This window comes from Amblyraja radiata, chromosome 4 (assembly GCF_010909765.2).
Source record: "Amblyraja radiata isolate CabotCenter1 chromosome 4, sAmbRad1.1.pri, whole genome shotgun sequence".
NCBI classification, from domain to species: Eukaryota; Metazoa; Chordata; class Chondrichthyes; order Rajiformes; family Rajidae; genus Amblyraja; species Amblyraja radiata.
In genome coordinates, this window is record NC_045959.1 from 35,738,990 (window position 1) to 35,759,701 (window position 20,712).

The 20,712-nt window shown below is 42.7% G+C and overlaps 1 protein-coding gene across 1 annotated transcript in view; it reads left to right on the plus strand.

Annotated features, from left to right (window-relative positions):
• Positions 1-20,712, plus strand: part of csmd3 (CUB and Sushi multiple domains 3) — a 751,933-nt gene that overhangs the window by 240,487 nt on the left and 490,734 nt on the right. Inside the window, 1 exon segment of the mRNA XM_033020379.1 lies at positions 180-368. Coding sequence (XP_032876270.1) covers positions 180-368 — 189 coding nt within the window.

Consider the following 20,712-nt stretch of genomic DNA (forward strand, 5'->3'; position numbering starts at 1 on the left):
AACTGCACACAATACTCCAGGTGTGGTCTCACTAGGGCTCTGTACAACTGCAGAAGGATCTCTTTGCTCCTATATTTGACTCCTCTTGTTATAAAGACTAACATGCCGTTCGCTATCTTCACTGCCTGCTGTACCTTATCGTCATATCGTACCTAATATCATCATATGTGTCCCCACAGGTGTTACAGTAGACACATATTCTTGCATGGATCCTGGGATCCCAGTGAATGGGCTTCGATATGGACAAGATTTCTCCATCGGCTCCACTGTAGCTTTCAGCTGTGAATCTGGATACACTATAAGTCATGAGGAACCTCTGACGTGTGAGAAAAATCACTGGTGGAATCATCCCTTGCCGACTTGTAATGGTAAGGAACCATTTACAATTGCCACAGCCGGGAAGTTGCTGCTCATGAACTATTATGAATGTATTACAAAGAAATCTGGTTTTAATAAACTCTTATCTGCTTCAATATAATTTTACTATTTATAGCCTCTTGGGCTATATCGGTTTCAACAGGTGAACAAGACAATGGAAAAGAAACAGCAATAGTCTTGTTAATTTATTGTAATCTGCATTCAGGGGACTGGGATGTACCAAGGGGATACCCAGGATAGCAAAGACATTTTTACGGGGACTGTCAATTCATCACTATTAACATGATGATTAGTGTAAATTCAAATTAATGCTTTCTTTTTTACATTGTAATTGTAAGCCATTGTTTAAAAAGACTAATTGCTCCATATTCTTCTTCGATGCTGTGTTTTTTTTTTACCTGGCTGTTCTTTAACGATTGCATTTGCAACCAGCAGTCAACCCGACTACAATGTCTCTGGGACGTGTGCCATTATAGAAAAGTCAAGGTAATCATACAAAGTCAGCATTGTTTTGTCAAAATAAAACATGTTTGACCAATTTATTGAAGCTCATGCTGCAGATAAAGAGGAACATTGGATGAGCAATGAGATTGGATTGATCCGTTTTCACATGCTTTCCACAGCGATGTTCAAGAAAAGCATGTAGTGGTATTGACCTAATTTTTCTGGTATGTGGTGAGCATGGGTTTTGGCTCCTTGCAGTTCCCTAAATGCAGCAACGTTATGTGGCTGTTTTGTGCCCCTACATAGTTTCTTCCTCTTGGTCAGGTGGTGAGACTGTGATGTACCTAGTGATGAATCAAGAGCCGTGGTAGCAATTTCAAGGTGCACCAGTGAAGGGCATAGCATAGTAAACCTCTCCGAGTGCAGTGCCAACATTACCATTCAGCAACAAGGACTTCAAGACTTGTGCCCTGAACTGATCACCACACTGTAAACCGACAGGCTTCCAATTTTAGACACTTTAACGCTGAAGTAACTCGACGGGTCTGACAGCATCTCTGGAGAAAAGGTATAGACCCGAAACGTCACCTTTTCCTTTTCTCCAGAGATGCTGTTTGACCCACTGAGTTACACCAGCCGTTTATTCTATCTTCAGTTTAAACCCACATCTGCAGTTCCTTGCCACACAGGCATCCCATTTTCCCCGTAGTAAACAACATTTGCATGTACTAAAGCAGGTCTCCTCAATCGGTCCTTTTAAAGTGTCACATCACCCTTTTGGCAGTAACCTTCCACTCCCTTCCCCTGAATTAATCTTTAAAACTCTTTGCCAAAGTCAAGGGCTCTCGGTATTAAATGCTCCGTGAAAATGCTTTAAAGTTCAATCATATTACGGCAGCACAGATTCTGGCAAAGATTGTGCTTGTTTGTCCAATCAAATTATGATGTTTTGTATTTCCCAAGTGTTCAGCCCCTCATTCACTTGGTCGAGCATCTGGGAAAGATTGTACAAACTTAATAAAGCAAAATTGGAAAATTCAGATCAGGAAAAGGCAGTTTTCCAATTTCAAAGGCGACAACTATAATATGTGAAAGAATATGATGGTGCTATTAATCATCCACCATCATCACTCTGCCACAGGGAATGGGTGTAAATGGATCACGCGCAGGGATATAAGATTAATTTACCTTCACATCATGTTCGGCACTGCCATTGTACTCTGTAGCTGTACTGTTATGTTCTCTGCAGTTAAATTTAGTACTTCCATGTTAAACTTAACCACAGACTTGTCCAGTGTCAGGGGCTTCAGTCTATTTTTCTAACTTTGGGTATTTTTGATAAGAGGACCAATGTTCAATTTTGTGTTCCTGCATCATTAAACATAAATTTAGGGGAAAAAATAACCAGAACATCCATAGGAAAGAAATTGCAGTGAGAATTTTTCTCTGGGGTGAACCACACTAACAATGTGCATAGAAGCTTCCTCACTAAATATGTTGGCTGGTCTAGAGCTCCCTCAAAAGGAGACAGATTAAGGCCTGATCAGTCCCTACATTGTGGTTGCTTTTTACAAGTTCTCTTTCTTGAGCCTTAAGGGCCTATCCCACATGTCCTTGGCACGCAAATTACGCAACCTTGTGACTGTGTTGAGGTGCACGGGCATCGTATGGCCGCGTGGGGCCGGTCCCACTGAGAATCGCGGAGGGGTATGTAGATGTGTGCGACATCGCACGGGGCTCCAAAATTTTTGTAGTGAACAAAATCTTCGCGCGCCAACGGCCTGTTGCAGAACTGACGGCCAAAGTGGGACAGGCCCAAGACCCTGGCACAATGCAACGTCTCACCTCAAACAGCAGCAGAAGCAGGCAAACGGTCGCCGAACTCGGCCTGGGGCTCACGGCCATTGAGGTCCCAGATCCGCCCCCACCTACTCTGGTTTGAGATGAGAACAAATGATGTTTACCTCAACATCACAGGGTGCTTTAACATAAAGGGGCTGTTCCACTGCAGCGACCCAATCCGCGAGATCTGCCGAGTTTGCCCTTGACTCATACTCGCAGCATGGTCGACACGAGGTCCTAGGAGGACTTTGTTACTCTCCTTCATGCTCGAGAGTGGTCACCACGTCCTCAAGGCCTCAGCTAGGTCGCGGCCTATTTTTCAACATGTTCAAAAATGCCCGCGAGTTTAAAAAAAAGTTGCCATGGAAAATATCAATACTTTTTTTACTCGTAGGTTTAGTCGAAGTAGGTCGTAATAGGTCGGCATGTTATTCGTTGGTAATCGAGGGTAGTCAAATGTAATCGAAGGTAGTCGAAGGTAGTCATAGATAGTCTTCATCTTAGTCAAAGGGAGGTCGAAGGTGGCCATCTTCACTCTCCACTATTCGGTGTCCAATTTTCCCAAAGCTAGTCGAAGCTAGTCATCAACATAGTCGAAGGAAGTCGAAGGAGGTCTTCTACATGACATGTTTTTCAAACTCTCCTAAACTCTTCTACACTCGCCAATTAGGTCGCCACAGTGGGACAGACCCTTTAGGTTGTCATTTGCAATGAGGTCCTAATTGGGTATGTGGCTGATTTTATCAAATTGCAATAAATTGGCAATTTTAAGGCTGAGGTTTTTATTTACATAGCTGATCTTGACAGTAAGAGGACCGCCCTCACCCAAGGCTCTGTTAGCCAGCCAGAGGTTGAAGACCTGAATTCTACTTTTGTAACTAATTACCTAATGTATGGCTGAATTCTGTTTTGAAAATATTAAATGCCGCAGCTTCACATTAGTTCTTATTGTCGTGAGTTTGCAAGAGAGATTGGCAAATGGAATTTTTTTTTTAATTATTAAGAAATTTCAGATGTTCACAATATATTTTCCATTATCATCCAACAGCAAACCTCATACTTACTGGCTAGTATTATGTGAGATATATGACTGTAAATAAAGCTATTCGCTTATGCTCCATGCACATCATCTCTTTAAAAACATTCATACAATTCCATTCAACCTCGTCTGTGGAAAAAAAAAAGCTATATTTTCACCATCCATAGAGTCATAGAGCGATACAATGTGGAAACAGGCCCTTCGGCACAACTCACCCACACGGGCCAGCAATGTCCCAGCTACACTAGTTCCACTTGCCTGCGCTTGGTCCATATCCCTCCAAACCTACCCTATCCATGTACTTGTCCAACTATTTCTTAAATGATGGGATAGTCCCAGCCTCAACTATCCCCTCTGGCAGCTTGTTCCATACACCCACCACCCTTTGTGTGAAAATGTTCATTTTGGGTGTGAAAATGAATATTTTCCCCTTCACCTTGAACCTATGTCCACAGGTCCTCGATTCCCTTACTCTGGGCAAGAGATTCTGTGCATCTACCCGATCAATTCCTCTCATGATTTTGTACACCTCTATAAGATCATCCCTCATCCACCTGCGCTCCATGGAATAGAGACCTAGCCTACACAACCTTTCCCTATAGATCACACCCTCTAGTCCTGGCAACATCCTCATAAATCTTTTCTGAACCCTTTCAAGCTTGACAATATCTTTCCTATAACATGGTGCCCAGAACACAATATTCTGAATGCGGTCTCACCAACGTCTTATACAACTGCAACATGACCTCCCAACTTATATACTCAATACTCTGACTGATGAAGGTTAGACCAAAGTGTCAAAAGCCTTTTTGACCACCTTATCTACCTGTGACTCGACCTTCAAGGAACCATGCACCTGTAGTCCTAGATCCCCCTGTTCTACAACACTACCTAGAGGCCTACCATTCAATGTGTGGGTCCTGCCCTTGTTGGACATCCCAAAATGCAACATCTCACACTTCTCTGTATTAAATTCCATCAATCATTCCTCGGCCCACCTGGCCAATCGATTCAGATCCTGCTGCTATCGTTCATAACCATCTTCACTATCTGCAAAACCACTCACTTTTGTATCATCAGCAAATTTGCTAATCTTGCCATGTATGTTCTCATCCAAATCATTGATGTAGATGACAAACAGTAACGGGCCCAGCAACAAACCCTGAGGCACACCACTAGTCACAGGCCTCCAGTCAGAGAAGCAATCTTTCACCATCACCCTCTGCTTCCTTCCATGGTGCCAATTTGCTATCCATTCAGCTATCTCTCCTTGGATCCCATGTGATCTAATCACCCAGAGCAGCCTACCATGCGGAACCTTGTTGAATGCCTTACTGAAGTCCATGTACACAACATCTACAGCTCTGCCCTCATCAATCTTTTTGGTCACATCTTCAAAAAAATCAATCAGATTTGTGAGACACGACCTCCCATGTATAAAACCATGCTGACTATCCCTAATCAGCCCTTGCCCATCCAAATGCCTGTATATCCTATCCTCAGAATAATCTCCAGTAATTTACCAACTGCAGATGTGAAGCTCACCGGCCTATAATTCCCGGCATTTTCCCTGCAGCCCTTCTTGAAAAGAGGTTCAACATTTGCCACCCTCCAGTCTTCCGGCACGTCTCCTGTATTTAAGGACTACTCGTAAATTTCAACCAGGGCTCTCGCAATTTACTCTCTAGTTTCCCACAATATCCTCAGATAGATCAGATCAGCCCCTGGAGATGTGTCTCTTCAAACACGACAGTACCTTCAGTACTTCTTCGACGGTAACCCTGACTGCTCTCAAAACACTTCCATTGACTGCCCCAAGTTCCTCCGTCCTACTGTCTTTCTCCTCAGTATATACAGAGGAGAAATACTCATTTAGGACCTTGCCCATCTCCTGTGGCTCCACACAGAGGTGACCGCTTTTATTCCTGAGAGGTCCAACTCTCTCTCTCTAGTTACCCTTTTCCCCCTTATGTATTTATAAAATCTTTTGAGATTGTCCTTAATGCTACCCGCCAGAGCTCTCTCCTGGCCCCCTTTTGCCCTTCTGATTTCCTTTTTTAGTTTACACCATAGTTCCCGAAACTCCTCCAGGGATGCACTTGATCCCAGCTTCCTTTACCTGTCCCATGCATCCTTCTTGTTTTTGACTAACGTCTCATTTTCCCTCGTCAGCCAAGCTTCCTTACATTTGCCTGCTTTGCCCTTCACCCTAATAGGGATGTATACATCCTGAGCTTTCTTCAGTACACTTTTAAAAACATCCCACTTGGCCGATGTTCCTTTCCCCTCAAATAATCTGCTCCAGTCAACTTGAGCGAGACCTTGAGTAAGAAAGTTTTTTCTGTATTTTAAGCTGGATATTTTGATGTTTGAATATAATCACTCTGCAACCACCCTATCACAATCCTTCATCATTTTAAAGAATTCAATTTTATATATATATATATATATCTATCCTCACATTTTGGTGTCAATCTTGTAAATCTTCTCCACAATTTCTCTTTGTACTTGTACATACCTTTTATAATATGGAACTGTAGAAAGTACGGTTTAGCCAATGTTAAATTAGGATTTGGCATAACTTCCCTACTTTACACTTCCATCCCTCAATGAATAAACAATGGGACCTGGTTTGCTCTTTTCTTGCCTAGCTGACCTGTGACTCAACTTTCAGTAATGAATTTACCTCTGCTCTAATATCATAGAAACATAGAAAATAGGTGCAGGAGGAGGCCATTTGGCCCTTCGAGCCAGCACCACTATTCATTGTGATCATGGCTGATCGTCCCCAGTCAATAACCCGTGCCTGCCTTCTCCCCATATCCCTTGATTCCACTCGCCCCTAGATCCCATTGTACCTTTGCTTCACTTGTTCCATTGAGAGTTTACGATCTTGCATTATCTCTGCTGAACTTCTTTTGCCAATTATGTGGCTATTCTGCAAGTTTATTTATCTCCTGGAGCAATTTGTAATTGAATCAAATGACTTCAGTAGCTATATTTTTCAATAGGCTAATGCATCAGATTAGAATTGCTGAAAATCTATTTAGCCTGCCATATAAATCCTTTAATCATTTTATTGGCACTCTTGCTTGTGTGAATTTGAATAGAAGATGCCAGAGATGTCTGCACTTACATTAATAAGACACCTATTGTAACAAAGCATTCCAGTTCACTGGTCTAGGGATTTATCTGAGTCAGGAAAGGTATATCCAAGCTATTTTCTGTGGTGGGACAAGGAATAATTGAATATTTTTCCTGCAGCCTATCTTGGCAAATTTCCGTTTGTGCTTATGGCTTTGTGCCGTGGATAAGACTTCACGTGGTTGTTATGCCCAAATTTCCTGCACGCCCGCTAAGTAAGCAGATAAAAACAGGTAGGTTGCATATAACAGTGTTTGAATGAAGGCTTGGTGGAGGGAGACCTGTGGAAATTGAGGGCTATCAATGAGGTCTGGATGTTTGTTGAATAGAATAAGGATCATCAAGTTGGCGGTGTTGAGACTAGATGTTGGTTGGGTGGGGGAGAGAAGGTGTGAAGGATTATTTGCGTCAGGCTCAAATCAGTTGGGGAGAAACTACACTACTGATAGAGGCCTAGAGTTAGGGTAATTCAGAGGTGATCTCATAAGTATAGGCTTGGAATTCAGTTAAAGGTGGTTACTTGTTGTGATTTTATGCCTAAGCAGTGGCTTGAAAAGTGACGATTGGCCTTCATTAGTCCACCCATCAGTTATTTGTCCCAAGACATGTTTGCCTCATCTTGCTCTTCTGCAAGACTTGGTCTCAGTCATCTGTGAGTGAGAATGACGGTATGCACCGATGTAGGGCGGATATTTGTTAATGGTGAGTATGAGTAAAAGTGTTAGATTTCCGTGATGCCTTTACAATTGTTGGTAAAAGGATGTACATTGGTAGGTCGAATAATTGCTTCCACAAGATGTACTGGTGTATGGTGTGATGTTAGACACAAAATGCTGGCGTAACAGGCAGTCTGAAGAAGTGTCTCGACCCGAGACGTCGCCCATTCCTTGACTCCAGAGATGCTGTCTGTCCCGTTGTTTAAGAAAGAACTGCAGATGCTAGTAAATCAAAGGTGGACAAAAAGTGCTGGAGTAACTCAGTGGGTGAGGCAGCATCTATGGAGAGAAGGAATTGGCAATGATGTTTTGGGTCGAGACCCTTCCTCAGACTGATGTCAGGGGAGGGGGCGGGACAAGGAAAGAATGTGGGTGGAGAACTGGGAAGGGGGTGGGGATGGAGAGAGAGGGAAAGCAAGGGCTATCTGAAGCTATAGAAGTCAATGTTCATACCGTTGGGGTGTAAACTACCCAAGAAAAATATAAGGTGCTGTTCCTCCAATTTGCACTGGGCCTCACACCCACTGAGTTATTCCACCATTTTGTGTTTATCTTCGGTTTAAACCAGCATCTGTAGTTCCTTTCTGCACAAAGCACAACTGAACTTCTGCTTAAGGCATGGAAAAATTCTGAGCTTTTGCTTCTAAATAATGCATTCCCTGATTCTTGATTTAGTCTACATTTTTGAATACCTGCCTGCACATCACCAGATGAAGTTGTGATGGAGCTTACTGTGAAGATAATTGTCTTCAACACAATTTTCTGCGAGTGCACTGGAGGTCTAAAAGAAGGTTTGTTGATGAGGGATGTTCTGTATTATCAAAGGATTGGCAGGCTCTCCAAACGCACTCCAAAGGCAGTGGCAGGAAACTATTTTGAAAGTTAATGCAGGATTCTTGTATTTGAAGAATGGATTAGTAAAACTAAGAAATTTTATGCCACTACTGATGAAGGATATCGACCCAAAACATGAATTTGCAGAACGGTCCCGACCCGAAACGTCACCCATTCCTTCTTCAGAGATGCTGCCTGTCCCGCTGAGTTACTTCAGCATTTTGTGTCTATCGTCAGTTTAAACCAGCAGTGCCTACATATGGTTTGTTGTGTTGGGTCTGCTGAAGAGGGAAGATTGAGAAATGTGGAGTAATACACACAAGATGCTCTGCACTGTCATCATTTTAAAAAGTTCATGTATAATGCGTTTATCATTGTGGACAAATTAAGGCAGCACCCACAATCTTAATGAATGGCTGAGCAGAATTGAAGGACCAGATGGCTGACATCTGCATCTATTTTTTTTGCAATGTTCTCAGTTTCTTAAGTAAAGTACTTTATCAAACTTTTGCTTCTTTAAAATAATATACAATTATCAACTATTCATCCTATTTTCTGTGACTGACATCAAATCACTTCTAAGTAAAAAATTGTGTTATGGTGGAAAGGTTTAGGACAATTAAAAGGACATCTCCTGCCGACGTCAGGAAATCCCTCAGAGGGGTGACCCTCGAAAAGTGCCTGGACCTGATGGTATACCCGGTCTTGTTCAAAAAACCTGTGTGGACCAACTGGCTGGAGTTTTTACGGACATTTTCAACCTCTCACTTCTGAGGTCTGAGGTCCCCACCTGCTTTAAAAGGGCATCAATTATACCAGTGCCCAAGAAGACTAAGGTGACGTGCCTCAATGACTATCGACCAGTGGCACTAAGTGCTTTGAGAGGTTGATCATGGCACAAATCTACTCCTACCTCAACAAAAACCTGGACCCACTGCAGTTCACTTACCGCCACAACAGATCAACGGTGGATGCGATCTCGCTGGCCCTCCACTCCGCTCTGGACCACTTAGACAACAATAACTCATATGTCAGGCTGTTATTCACTGATTACAACTCGGCATTTAACACAATCACCCCCTCCAAGATGGTTTCCAAACTCACAGACCTGGGTCTCTGCGCATCCCTCTGCAATTGGATACTCGACTTCCTCATTCACAGACCACAGTCGGTTCGTATTGGTGGAAATGTGTCAGCCTCGATAACAATCAGCACGGGAGCACCTCAAGGCTGCGTGCTCAGCTCCCTGCTGTACTCACTCTATACTCATGACTGCATAGCTGGTCAGAGTGCGAACTCCATCATCAAGTTCGCTGACGGCACCACTGTTGTGGGACGTATCACTGATGGGGATGAGTCAGAGTATAGAAGAGAGATCGAGTGACTGTCCATATGGTGCCAGCACAATAACCTGGCCATCAACACCAGCAAAACCAAGGAACTGATTGTGGACTTTGGAAGGAGTAGGATGGGGACCCACAGTCCCGTTTATATCAATGGGTCGACGGTTGAAAGGGTCAAGAGCTTCAAATTCCTGGGCGTGCACATCTCTGAAGATCTTTCCTGGTCCGAGAACACTGATGCAATTATTAAGAAAGCACATCAGCGCCTCTACTTCCTGAGAAGTTTATGGAGAGTCGGTTTGTCAAGGAGGACACTCTCTAACTTCTACAGGTGCACAGTAGAGAGCATGCTGTATCATGGCTTGTACCATGTTGCATCGTGGCTTGGTTCGGCAACTTGAGCACCCTGGAGCAGAAAAGACTACAAAATGTAGTAAACACTGCCCAGTCCATCCTCGGGTCTGACCTCCCTTCCATCGGGGGGATCCATCGCAGTCACTGCCTCAAAAAGGCTGGCAGTATCATCAAAGGCACACACCATCCTGGCCACACGCTCATCTCTCCGTTACCTTCAGGTAGAAGGTAGAGGAGCCTGAAGACTGCACGACCAGGTTCAGTAATAGCTACTTCCCCACAGCCATCAGGCTATTAAACTTGGCTCGGACAAAACTCTGAACATTAATAGCCCATTATCTGTTATTTGCACTTGATCAGTTTATTTATTCATGTGTGTATATATTTATATACTGGTATATGGACACACTGATCTGTTCTGTAGTCATGCCTATTATGTTCTGTTGTGCTGAAGCAAAGCAAGAATTTCATTGTCTTATCAGGGACACATGACAATAAACTCTCTTGAAGTCTTGAAAGCAGGAGTAGTGAAAAAAAGGTATAAGGTCAGTTAGGCAGTATATTCTCTTTATTTTAGCCTTATTGTTTTGGACTTGGCTCACGACTCAAACTCACCCCGAGTTGTTGCCAACTGTCCCGTATTAGCAGGGACATCCCGTATATTGTGCTAAATTGGTTGTCCCATATGGGACCACCCTTGTCCCATATTTGACTGCTACTACTCGGGTCGAGGGGACTGTCGGGTCGGGATCCCGCCTCACACGTCCCGACATAGTGCAGCCCATGGAGTGCAGCGGCAGCTCTTCACCCGTGACCCCGTTGGTCGGCAGCCCAGCCAGCTGTCTGACCTTCGGACCTTCGCTTACCGCCGACACCACCACTCCTCCTTCCCATGGCCGATCATTGGTTCATGAGTTGAATGGGGTGCCGGACTTTGTGCTTGACTTCGCGCGGGCCAAAACTCCTCAGCTGGCCCGCCGGCTGGGCTTTGTGTGCAGTTCAGCACCCGAGCCAACTCATCATTCACCCAGCCACAGCCGAATCGGTCGACAAATTGCCTTCGGGAATTTGTCCCTTATTTTGACCTTCTGTCCCTTATTTGGGAGTGAGAAAGCTGGCAACCCTACTCACCTCACATGTGACTGGTACCACAGCAAGACAAGCTACAAGGGTCTCAAGGACCTCAGAGCAATGGCATTGAGGACAGTCTGCAAAGTGGAGATAGTTACAAGCAGTATGTAATCCCGAGCCTCTGCAACATGAATTCCCGCTCTTAGACCCGTTGAAACCAGAAGACTTTTTCACTGATGTTAACTGCTGGCAAAAGTCAGATTAAATGGTTCTCTTTGTTGGGTGAAAAAATGTAAATACTTATTAATTAAATGTAAATACTTACTATCCCGACTACAGGTGCTGTCTGTACGGAGTTTGTACGTTCTCCCCGTGACCGCGTGGGTGTTTTTCGAGATCTTCGGTTTCCTTCCACACTCCAAAGACGTACAGGTTTGTAGGTTAATTGGCTTGGCGTATATGGAAATTGTCTCTGGTGTGTGCAGGATAGTGTTAATGTGCTGGTCGGAGTGGACTCGATGGGCTGAAATTTCCAGCATCTGCAGTTCCTTCTTGGAACTGTTTCCGCTCTGTATCTCTAAATTAGATTAAAATATGGAAAACAATAAATCTATTTTGAAACATGCTACACTGATGTTATTTAGCTAAAAATATCAATATTAATTGAAATTTAAAAATATACCAAGACAATTGCTAAACATCCCTTTTTGAGAAGCCAACCATTAGCCTTTTAGCTCATGAACTTAAGAGACGCCCTGAATTCATTGCAAGTCCAGGAGCTAAGCAAGAGGTTAGAAACACCCACAGTAGACTCAAGTGCATTTCCAGGACCCATGCTGCAGTGTGCAGGCAGAGAAGTTGGAGAGGAGTAATGTGTGCTCAAATAGTTTAGTTTAGTTTAGTTTAGTTTAAAGACACAACACAGAAACTGGCCCTTCGGCCCACCAAGACCGCACCGACCAGTGATCCCCGCACATCAACACTATCCTACACACACTAGGGTGAATTTACACTTATACCAAGCCAATTAACCTGCAAAACAGTACAACTTTGGAGTGTGGGAGGTAACTGAAGATCTCGGAGAAAACCCACGCGGTCATGCGTAGAACGTACAAACTCCGTACAGACAGCACCCGTAGTTGGGATCAAACCCGGGTCTCCAGTGCTGCAAGCGCTGTAAGGCAGCAACTCTACCGTGCCACCCCTTTAGAAATAGAGTGCTGAAACAGGCCCTTCGGCCCTCTGTCTGCACCAACCAGCGAATGAACATGAAGTGCGGGAGTAACTCAGCTCTCAGGCAGCATCTCTGAAGGGCACGGATAGGCTATATTTGGAGATAAGACCCTTTTCAGACCTTTGTGTCTTGACTGTGTGCTCTGCCAGTTCTTAGTAAGACTCTATGAGCTGGATGCCTGATCTTTCTATCTCATATTTTATTCTTGCGTCACTTTCACAGTAGATTAGATAATTGTATATTTGAACATTGTACGGTGTATATGGGAATTGTATTTGGTTAATTATTCCAGTTCCCATGTTTTTTCACTGCTGAAAAATACATTGAAATGTATGCATAACTTCAATTGGGTTTTATTGTTCAATTGATTAATCTTGACAGAGATTGGCATTGAAGGCGCAGATTTACTCAATTATTTACAGTTCATAATAAAACCTCAGTAACTTTGACTGTGAATCATCCATCATGGATTTTATAATTTGAAATCCAAGATCACTTTGTTATTTTAGAAGTGTCAAAAATTTTGCCTTGAATTTATCGGGATAAATTGAAAACATTGTCATAGAAGTCTTATGACTCCGAGCAGTTTGCAAAAAAAAATCCTATTCAAAGACACGTTATATTGTCCTGTTGCCGAGAAACAGTCAATGCAATATTTAAATAGCAGTTTTTTAAGTTCATTCCTTTTCTGGAGCTGGGACATAGCTGAAATTGCTCATTCTTTATTACAGTCATTGCTCATTTTTTATTTTTAAATCACAATTTATGCCAAATTGCCCATGCCGGCAAAGATCCCCATCTACATTAGCCTCACCCGCCCATCTTTGGCCCTTATCCTTCTAAACATTTCTTAACTTTTCTACCTGCCCAACTGTCTTTTAAAGGTTAGACACAATGGGTGACGTTTCGGTCGAGATCCTTCTTTGTCGTCTCGACCCGAAACATCACCCATTCCTTCTCTCCAGAGATGCTGCCTGTCCCGCTGAGTTACTCCAGCATGTTGTGTCTATCTTCGGTTTAGACCAGCATCTGCAGTTTCTTCCCACACATGTTTTTAAAATGTTGTTATAGTGACTGCCTCAACAACCTCCTGAGGCAGCACGTTCCATATATGTGGGAAAAAGTCCTAGCCTTCTCAACCTCTCCTTATAGCAAAGACCCTCTGATTAATAAGGGTATCAGAGGTTATGGGAAGAAGGCAGGAGAATGGGGTTGAAAGGGAAAGATTAAATTGCGGAGTAGACTTGATGGCCTAATTCTACTCCTATAACGTATGAACTTATGAAGTCCTGGCAACATTCTCGTAAATCTTTCTGCGCTTATTCCAGATTAACAACATCTTTCATAGATGTAGGATAACCAAAACTGAACACAAGACTCCAAATTTGCTCTCACTTGTACAAGTGTAACATAACATCCCAACTTCTATATTCAATACCCTGACTGATGAAGGTCAATGTGCCAAAAGCCTTATCTACCTATGACACCAATTTCAAGGGATGATGTACCTGCGCTACGAGAGCCCTCTGCTCTACAACACTCCCCAAGGTCCATCCATTCACTGTGAAGATCTTGCCCTGGTCTGACTTTCCAAAATGTATCACCTTACACTTTTCTGCATTGAACTCCATTTGCCATCAAGATCCTGCTCTAAATTTCGAAAACCATCTTCGCTGTCTACTATACCATCCACCTTAGTGTCATCTGCAAAATGAGTAATCATTCCTTGGACATTATCATCCAAATTGTTGAAATCAACCACAAACAGCAATGTGCCCAACACCGATCCCTAAGGCACACCACTAGTTACAGGCCTCCTGTCCGATAAAACAACTTTCTGTCAGAGTGATGCCACATGCAAATTGGAGGAACAGAACCTCATATTTTGATTGGGCAGCTTACAACCCAGGCGTATGAATTTGATTTCTCTAATTTCAAGTATCTCCTGCTTTCCCTCTCTCTCTGCCCATCCCCACCAGAATCATCCTGCCAGTTCCACTGGTCACATCCATATATTCCTTTGTTATCACAACCAACAATGGACCATTATGGGCTCCACCTTTCCTTGTTCTGTACCTATCCATACCTCTAGTTTCCCTCTCCATCTCTCAGTCTGAAGAATGTTTTGTTTTTTTTAAATATTTTTATTAGTAGCATGTACATATCATAATCAAAACACAATTTGTTTATCAATTACATATTGTTAATAGCTGGGATCCTAGCCATCAACATAGCTGGAGTCCTTGTTTATCAATTACATATTAACACAGCTTCTATTTGTTTATTTTTTTATAGATAGAAAGAAATGGGGGAGAAAAAGAAGAAAAATAGGATAAATTACCAATAATACAGTTTTGGAGATAGGTCCGTAGATTATAAAACGTAACTATTCATCTAATCCTGGATTCAAGTTTCAGTCAAGCTTCCGTGCTGGACCAATTTACCCTTTCAGAAAATCTATAAATGGAGACCATATTCTAGCAAATAATTCTGATTTGTCAATTAAGACAAGTCTAATTTTTTCCAAATGTAAGGTCTCCGACATTTCCAAAATCTACATTTTAATTGTGGGGGTTGTTGGGTTTTTCCAAAATTTTAATATTAATTATTTCCCAATTATTATACTATAATCAAGGACATTTCTTTGGCTTGTTGTAAGTTTTAAGCTTTGTTCTGATATTCCTAATATTATTAGTTTTGGATCAGGATCCAATTGGATATTAACTACTTCAGAAATATCCATCCAGAAATGTTAAATTTTTATACAATTTACAAAAGTATGAGTTAAATTAGCTTCTGAGTATTGACATTTGTCACAGATAGGGGAAATATTTGGAAATATTCTATTTAATTTTGTTTAAGAGTAGTGCAGTTTATGTAGTACTTTAAATTGTATTAAAGAATGTCTGGCATTTAACGAGCATTGATGTATATGTTATAGACTTTCATCCCAAATATCTTTCATTATAGAAACATAGAAACATAGAAATTAGGTGCAGGAGTAGGCCATTCGGCCCTTCGAGCCTGCACCGCCATTCAATATGATCATGGCTGATCATCCAACTCAGTATCCCGTACATGCCTTCTCTTCATACCCTCTGATCCCTTTAGCCACAAGAACCACATCTAACTCCCTCTTAAATATAGCCAATGAACTGGCCTCTACTACCCTCTGTGGCAGAGAGTTCCAGAGATTCACCACTCTCTGTGTGAAAAAAGTTCTTCTCATCTCGGTTTTAAAGGATTTCCCCCTTATCCTTAAGCTGTGACCCCTTGTCCTGGACTTCCCCAACATCGGGAACAATCTTCCTGCATCTAGCCTGTCCAACCCCTTAAGAATTTTGTAAGTTTCTATAAGATCCCCTCTCAATCTCCTAAATTCTAGAGAGTATAAACCAAGTCTATCCAGTCTTTCTTCATAAGACAGTCCTGACATCCCAGGGATCAGTCTGGTGAACCTTCTCTGCACTCCCTCTATGGCAATAATGTCCTTCCTCAGATTTGGAGACAAAAACTGTACGCAATACTCCAGGTGTGGTCTCACCAAGACCCTGTACAACTGCAGTAGAACCTCCCTGCTCCTATACTCAAATCCTTTTGCTATGAAAGCTAACATACCATTCGCTTTCTTCACTGCCTGCTGCACCTGCATGCCTACTTTCAATGACTGGTGTACCATGACACCCAGGTCTCGCTGCATCTCCCCTTTTCCTAATCGGCCACCATTTAGATAATAGTCTGCTTTCCTGTTTTTGCCACCAAAATGGATAACCTCACATTTATCCACATTATACTGCATCTGCCAAACATTTGCCCACTCACCCAGCCTATCCAAGTCACCTTGCAGTCTCCTAGCATCCTCCTCACAGCTAACACTGCCCCCCAGCTTAGTGTCATCCGCAAACTTGGAGATAATGCCTTCAATTCCCTCATCCAGATCATTAATATATATTGTAAATAGCTGGGGTCCCAGCACTGAGCCTTGCGGTACCCCACTAGTCACTGGCCGCCATTGTGAAAAGGACCCGTTTACTCCTACTCTTTGCTTCCTGTTTGCCAGCCAGTTCTCTATCCACATCAATACTGAACCCCCAATGCCGTGTGCTTTAAGTTTGTATACTAATCTCTTATGTGGGACCTTGTCGAAAGCCTTCTGGACGTCCAGATACACCACATCCACTGGTTCTCCCCTATCCACGCTACTAGTTACATCCTCGAAAAATTCTATAAGATTCGTCAGACATGATTTACCTTTCGTAAATCCATGCTGACTTTGTCCAATGATTTCACCACTTTCCAAATGTGCTGCTATCCCATCTTTAATAACTGACTCTAGCAGTTTCCCCACTACCGATGTTAGACTAACTGGTCTGTAATTCCCCGTTTTCTCTCTCCCTCCCTTCTTAAAAAGTGGGGTTATGTTTGCTACCCGCCAATTCTCAGGAACTACTCCAGAATCTAAAGAGTTTTGAAAGATTATTACTAATGCATCCACTATTTCTGGAGCTACTTCCTTAAGTACTCTGGGATGCAGCCTATCTGGCCCTGGGGATTTATCGGCATTTAATCCATTCAATTTACCCAACACCACTTCCCGGCTAACCTGGATTTCACTCAATTCCTCCAACTCCTTTGACCCGCGGTCCCCTGCTATTTCCGGCAGATTACTTATGTCTTCCTTAGTGAAGACGGAACCAAAGTAGTTATTCAATTGGTCCGCCATATCCTTGTTCCCCATGATCAACTCACCTGTTTCTGACTGCAAGGGACTCACATTTGTTTTAACTAATCTCTTTCTATTCACATATCTATAAAAACTTTTGCAGTCAGTTTTTATGTTCCGTGCCAGTTTTCTTTCATAATCTATTTTTCCTTTCCTAATTAAGCCCTTTGTCCTCCTCTGCTGGTCTCTGAATTTCTCCCAGTCCTCTGGTATGCTGCTTTTTCTGGCTAATTTGTACGCATCATCCTTCGCTTTGATACTATCCCTGATTTCACTTGTTATCCACGGATGCACTACCTTCCCTGATTTATTCTTTTGCCAAACTGGGATGAACAATTTTTATAGTTCATCCATGAAGTCTTTAAATGTCTTCCATTGCATATCCACCGTCAACCCTTTTAGAATTAATTGCCAGTCAATCTTGGCCAATTCACGTCTCATACCCTCAAAGTTACCTTTCTGTAATTTCAGAACCATTGTCTCTGAATTAACAATGTCACTCTCCATCCTAATGAAGAACTCAACCATATTATGATCACTCTTGCCCAAGGATGCACGTACAACAAGACTGCTAACTAACCCTTCCTCATTACTCAATACCCAGTCTAAAATAGCCTGCTCTCTCGTTGGTTCCTCTACATGTTGATTTAGATAACTATCCCGCATACATTCCAAGAAATCCTCTTCCTCAGCACCCCTGCCAATTTGATTCACCCAATCTATATGTAGATTGAAGTCACCCATTATAACTGTTTTGCCTTTGTCGCACGCATTTCGAATTTCCTGTTTGATACCATCTCCAACTTCACTACTACTGTTAGGTGGCCTGTACACAACACCCACCAGCGTTTTCTGCCCCTTAGTGTTTCGCAGCTCTACCCATACCGATTCCACATCCTCCAAACTAATGTCCTTCCTTTCCATTGCTTTAATCTCCTCTCTAACCAGCAACGCTACCCCACCTCCTTTTCCTTTCTCTCTATCCCTCCTGAATATTGAATATCCCTGGATGTTCAGCTCCCAGCCTTGGTCACCCTGGAGCCATGTCTCCGTGATCCCAACTATATCATAATCATTAATGGCTATCTGCACGTTCAACTCATCCACCTTATTACGAATACTCCTTGCATTGAGACACAAAGCTTTCAGGCTTGTTTTTACAACGCTCTTACCCCTTATACAATTATGTTGAAAAGTAGCCCTTTTTGATTTTTGCCCTGGTTTTTTCTGCCTGCCACTTTTACTTTTCACCTTGCTACCTATTGCTTCCACCCTCATTTTACACCCCCCTGGCTCTCTGCTCTTGTACCCATCCCCCTGCCACATTAGTTTAAATCCTCCCCGACAGCACTAGCAAACACTCCCCCAAGGACATTGGTTCCATTCCAGCCCAGGTGCAGACCGTCCTGTTTGTACTGGTCCCACCTCCCCCAGAACTGGTTCCAATGCCCTAAAAATTTGAATCCCTCCCCCTTGCACCATTTTTCAAGCCACGTATTCATATAAGTTGAGCTAGTTCATTTTCCCATGCTTGTCTATATAATTCCGTCGACGGGACCTCACTATCTAAAAGAATATTTAAATATGAGATATTAATTTATCTGTATTAGGATGTTTATTCAAACATTCATCAAGGGTCACTGGCTCCCTAGTTCTATATTCGTGTGCATGTGATTTAACATAATCTCTAAGTTGTAAATATCTAAAAATATTATCTGAATGTAGTCCATAATTCTGTTGTAACTCCTGAAATGAAAGTAAAATACCTTTTCTGTAAAGATGTCCCACCATTTTAATTCCATAATTTTTCCATTGTACAAAACCTTTATCCAACACAGAAGGTTTAAATGAAGGATTATTTACAATGGGGAGAAAGAGTGATAAATTATCCAATTTTAAATCCCCAGGGCCAGATAGGCTGCATCCCAGAGTACTTAAGGAAGTAGCTCCAGAAATAGTGGATGCATTAGTAATAATCTTTCAAAACTCTTTAGATTCTGGAGTAGTTCCTGAGGATTGGCGGGTAGCAAACGTAACCCCACTTTTTAAGAAGGGAGGGAGAGAGAAAACGGGGAATTACAGACCAGTTAGTCTAACATCGGTAGTGGGGAAACTGCTAGAGTCAGTTATTAAAGATGGGATAGCAGCACATTTGGAAAGTGGTGAAATCATTGGACAAAGTCAGCATGGATTTACGAAAGGTAAATCATGTCTGACGAATCTTATAGAATTTTTCGAGGATGTAACTAGTAGCGTGGATAGGGGAGAACCAGTGGATGTGGTGTATATGGACTTCCAGAAGGCTTTCGACAAGGTCCCACATAAGAGATTAGTTTACAAACTTAAAGCACACGGCATTGGGGGTTCAGTATTGATGTGGATAGAGAACTGGCTGGCAAACAGGAAGCAAAGAGTAGGAGTAAACGGGTCCTTTTCACAATGGCAGGCAGTGACTAGTGGGGTACCGCAAGGCTCAGTGCTGGGACCCCAGCTATTTACAATATATATTAATGATCTGGATGAGGGAATTGAAGGCAATACCTCCAAGTTTGCGGATGACACTAAGCTGGGGGGCAGTGTTAGCTGTGAGGAGCATGCTAGGAGACTGCAAGGTGACTTGGATAGGCTGGGTGAGTGGGCAAATGTTTGGCAGATGCAGTATAATGTGGATAAATGTGAGGTTATCCATTTTGGTGGCAAAAACAGGAAAGCAGACTATTATCTAAATGGTGGCCGATTAGGAAAAGGGGAGATGCAGCGAGACCTGGGTGTCATGGTACACCAGTCATTGAAAGTAGGCATGCAGGTGCAGCAGGCAGTGAAGAAAGCGAATGGTATGTTAGCTTTCATAGCAAAAGGATTTGAGTATAGGAGCAGGGAGGTTCTACTGCAGTTGTACAGGGTCTTGGTGAGACCACACCTGGAGTATTGCGTACAGTTTTGGTCTCCAAATCTGAGGAAGGACATTATTGCCATAGAGGGAGTGCAGAGAAGGTTCACCAGACTGATTCCTGGGATGTCAGGACTGTCTTATGAAGAAAGACTGGATAGACTTGGTTTATACTCTCTAGAATTTAGGAGATTGAGAGGGGATCTTATAGAAACTTACAAAATTCTTAAGGGGTTGGACAGGCTAGATGCAGGAAGATTGCTCCCGATGTTGGGGAAGTCCAGGACAAGGGGTCACAGCTTAAGGATAAGGGGGAAATCCTTTAAAACCGAGATGAGAAGAACTTTTTTCACACAGAGAGTGGTGAATCTCTGGAACTCCCTGCCACAGAGGGTAGTCGAGGCCAGTTCATTGGCTATATTTAAGAGGGAGTTAGATGTGGCCCTTGTGGCTAAGGGGATCAGAGGGTATGGAGAGAAGGCAGGTACGGGATACTGAGTTGGATGATCAGCCATGATCATATTGAATGGCGGTGCAGGCTCGAAGGGCCGAATGGCCTACTCCTGCACCTAATTTCTATGTTTCTATGTTTCTATGTTAAAGTCTGTTTTAATTGTTTCCAATTCGTATACCACTATATGTTATAGGATTTTCACTGTAGGTTTTTTTATTCAGTTTTGTGGGAGCTAACATAATCAAG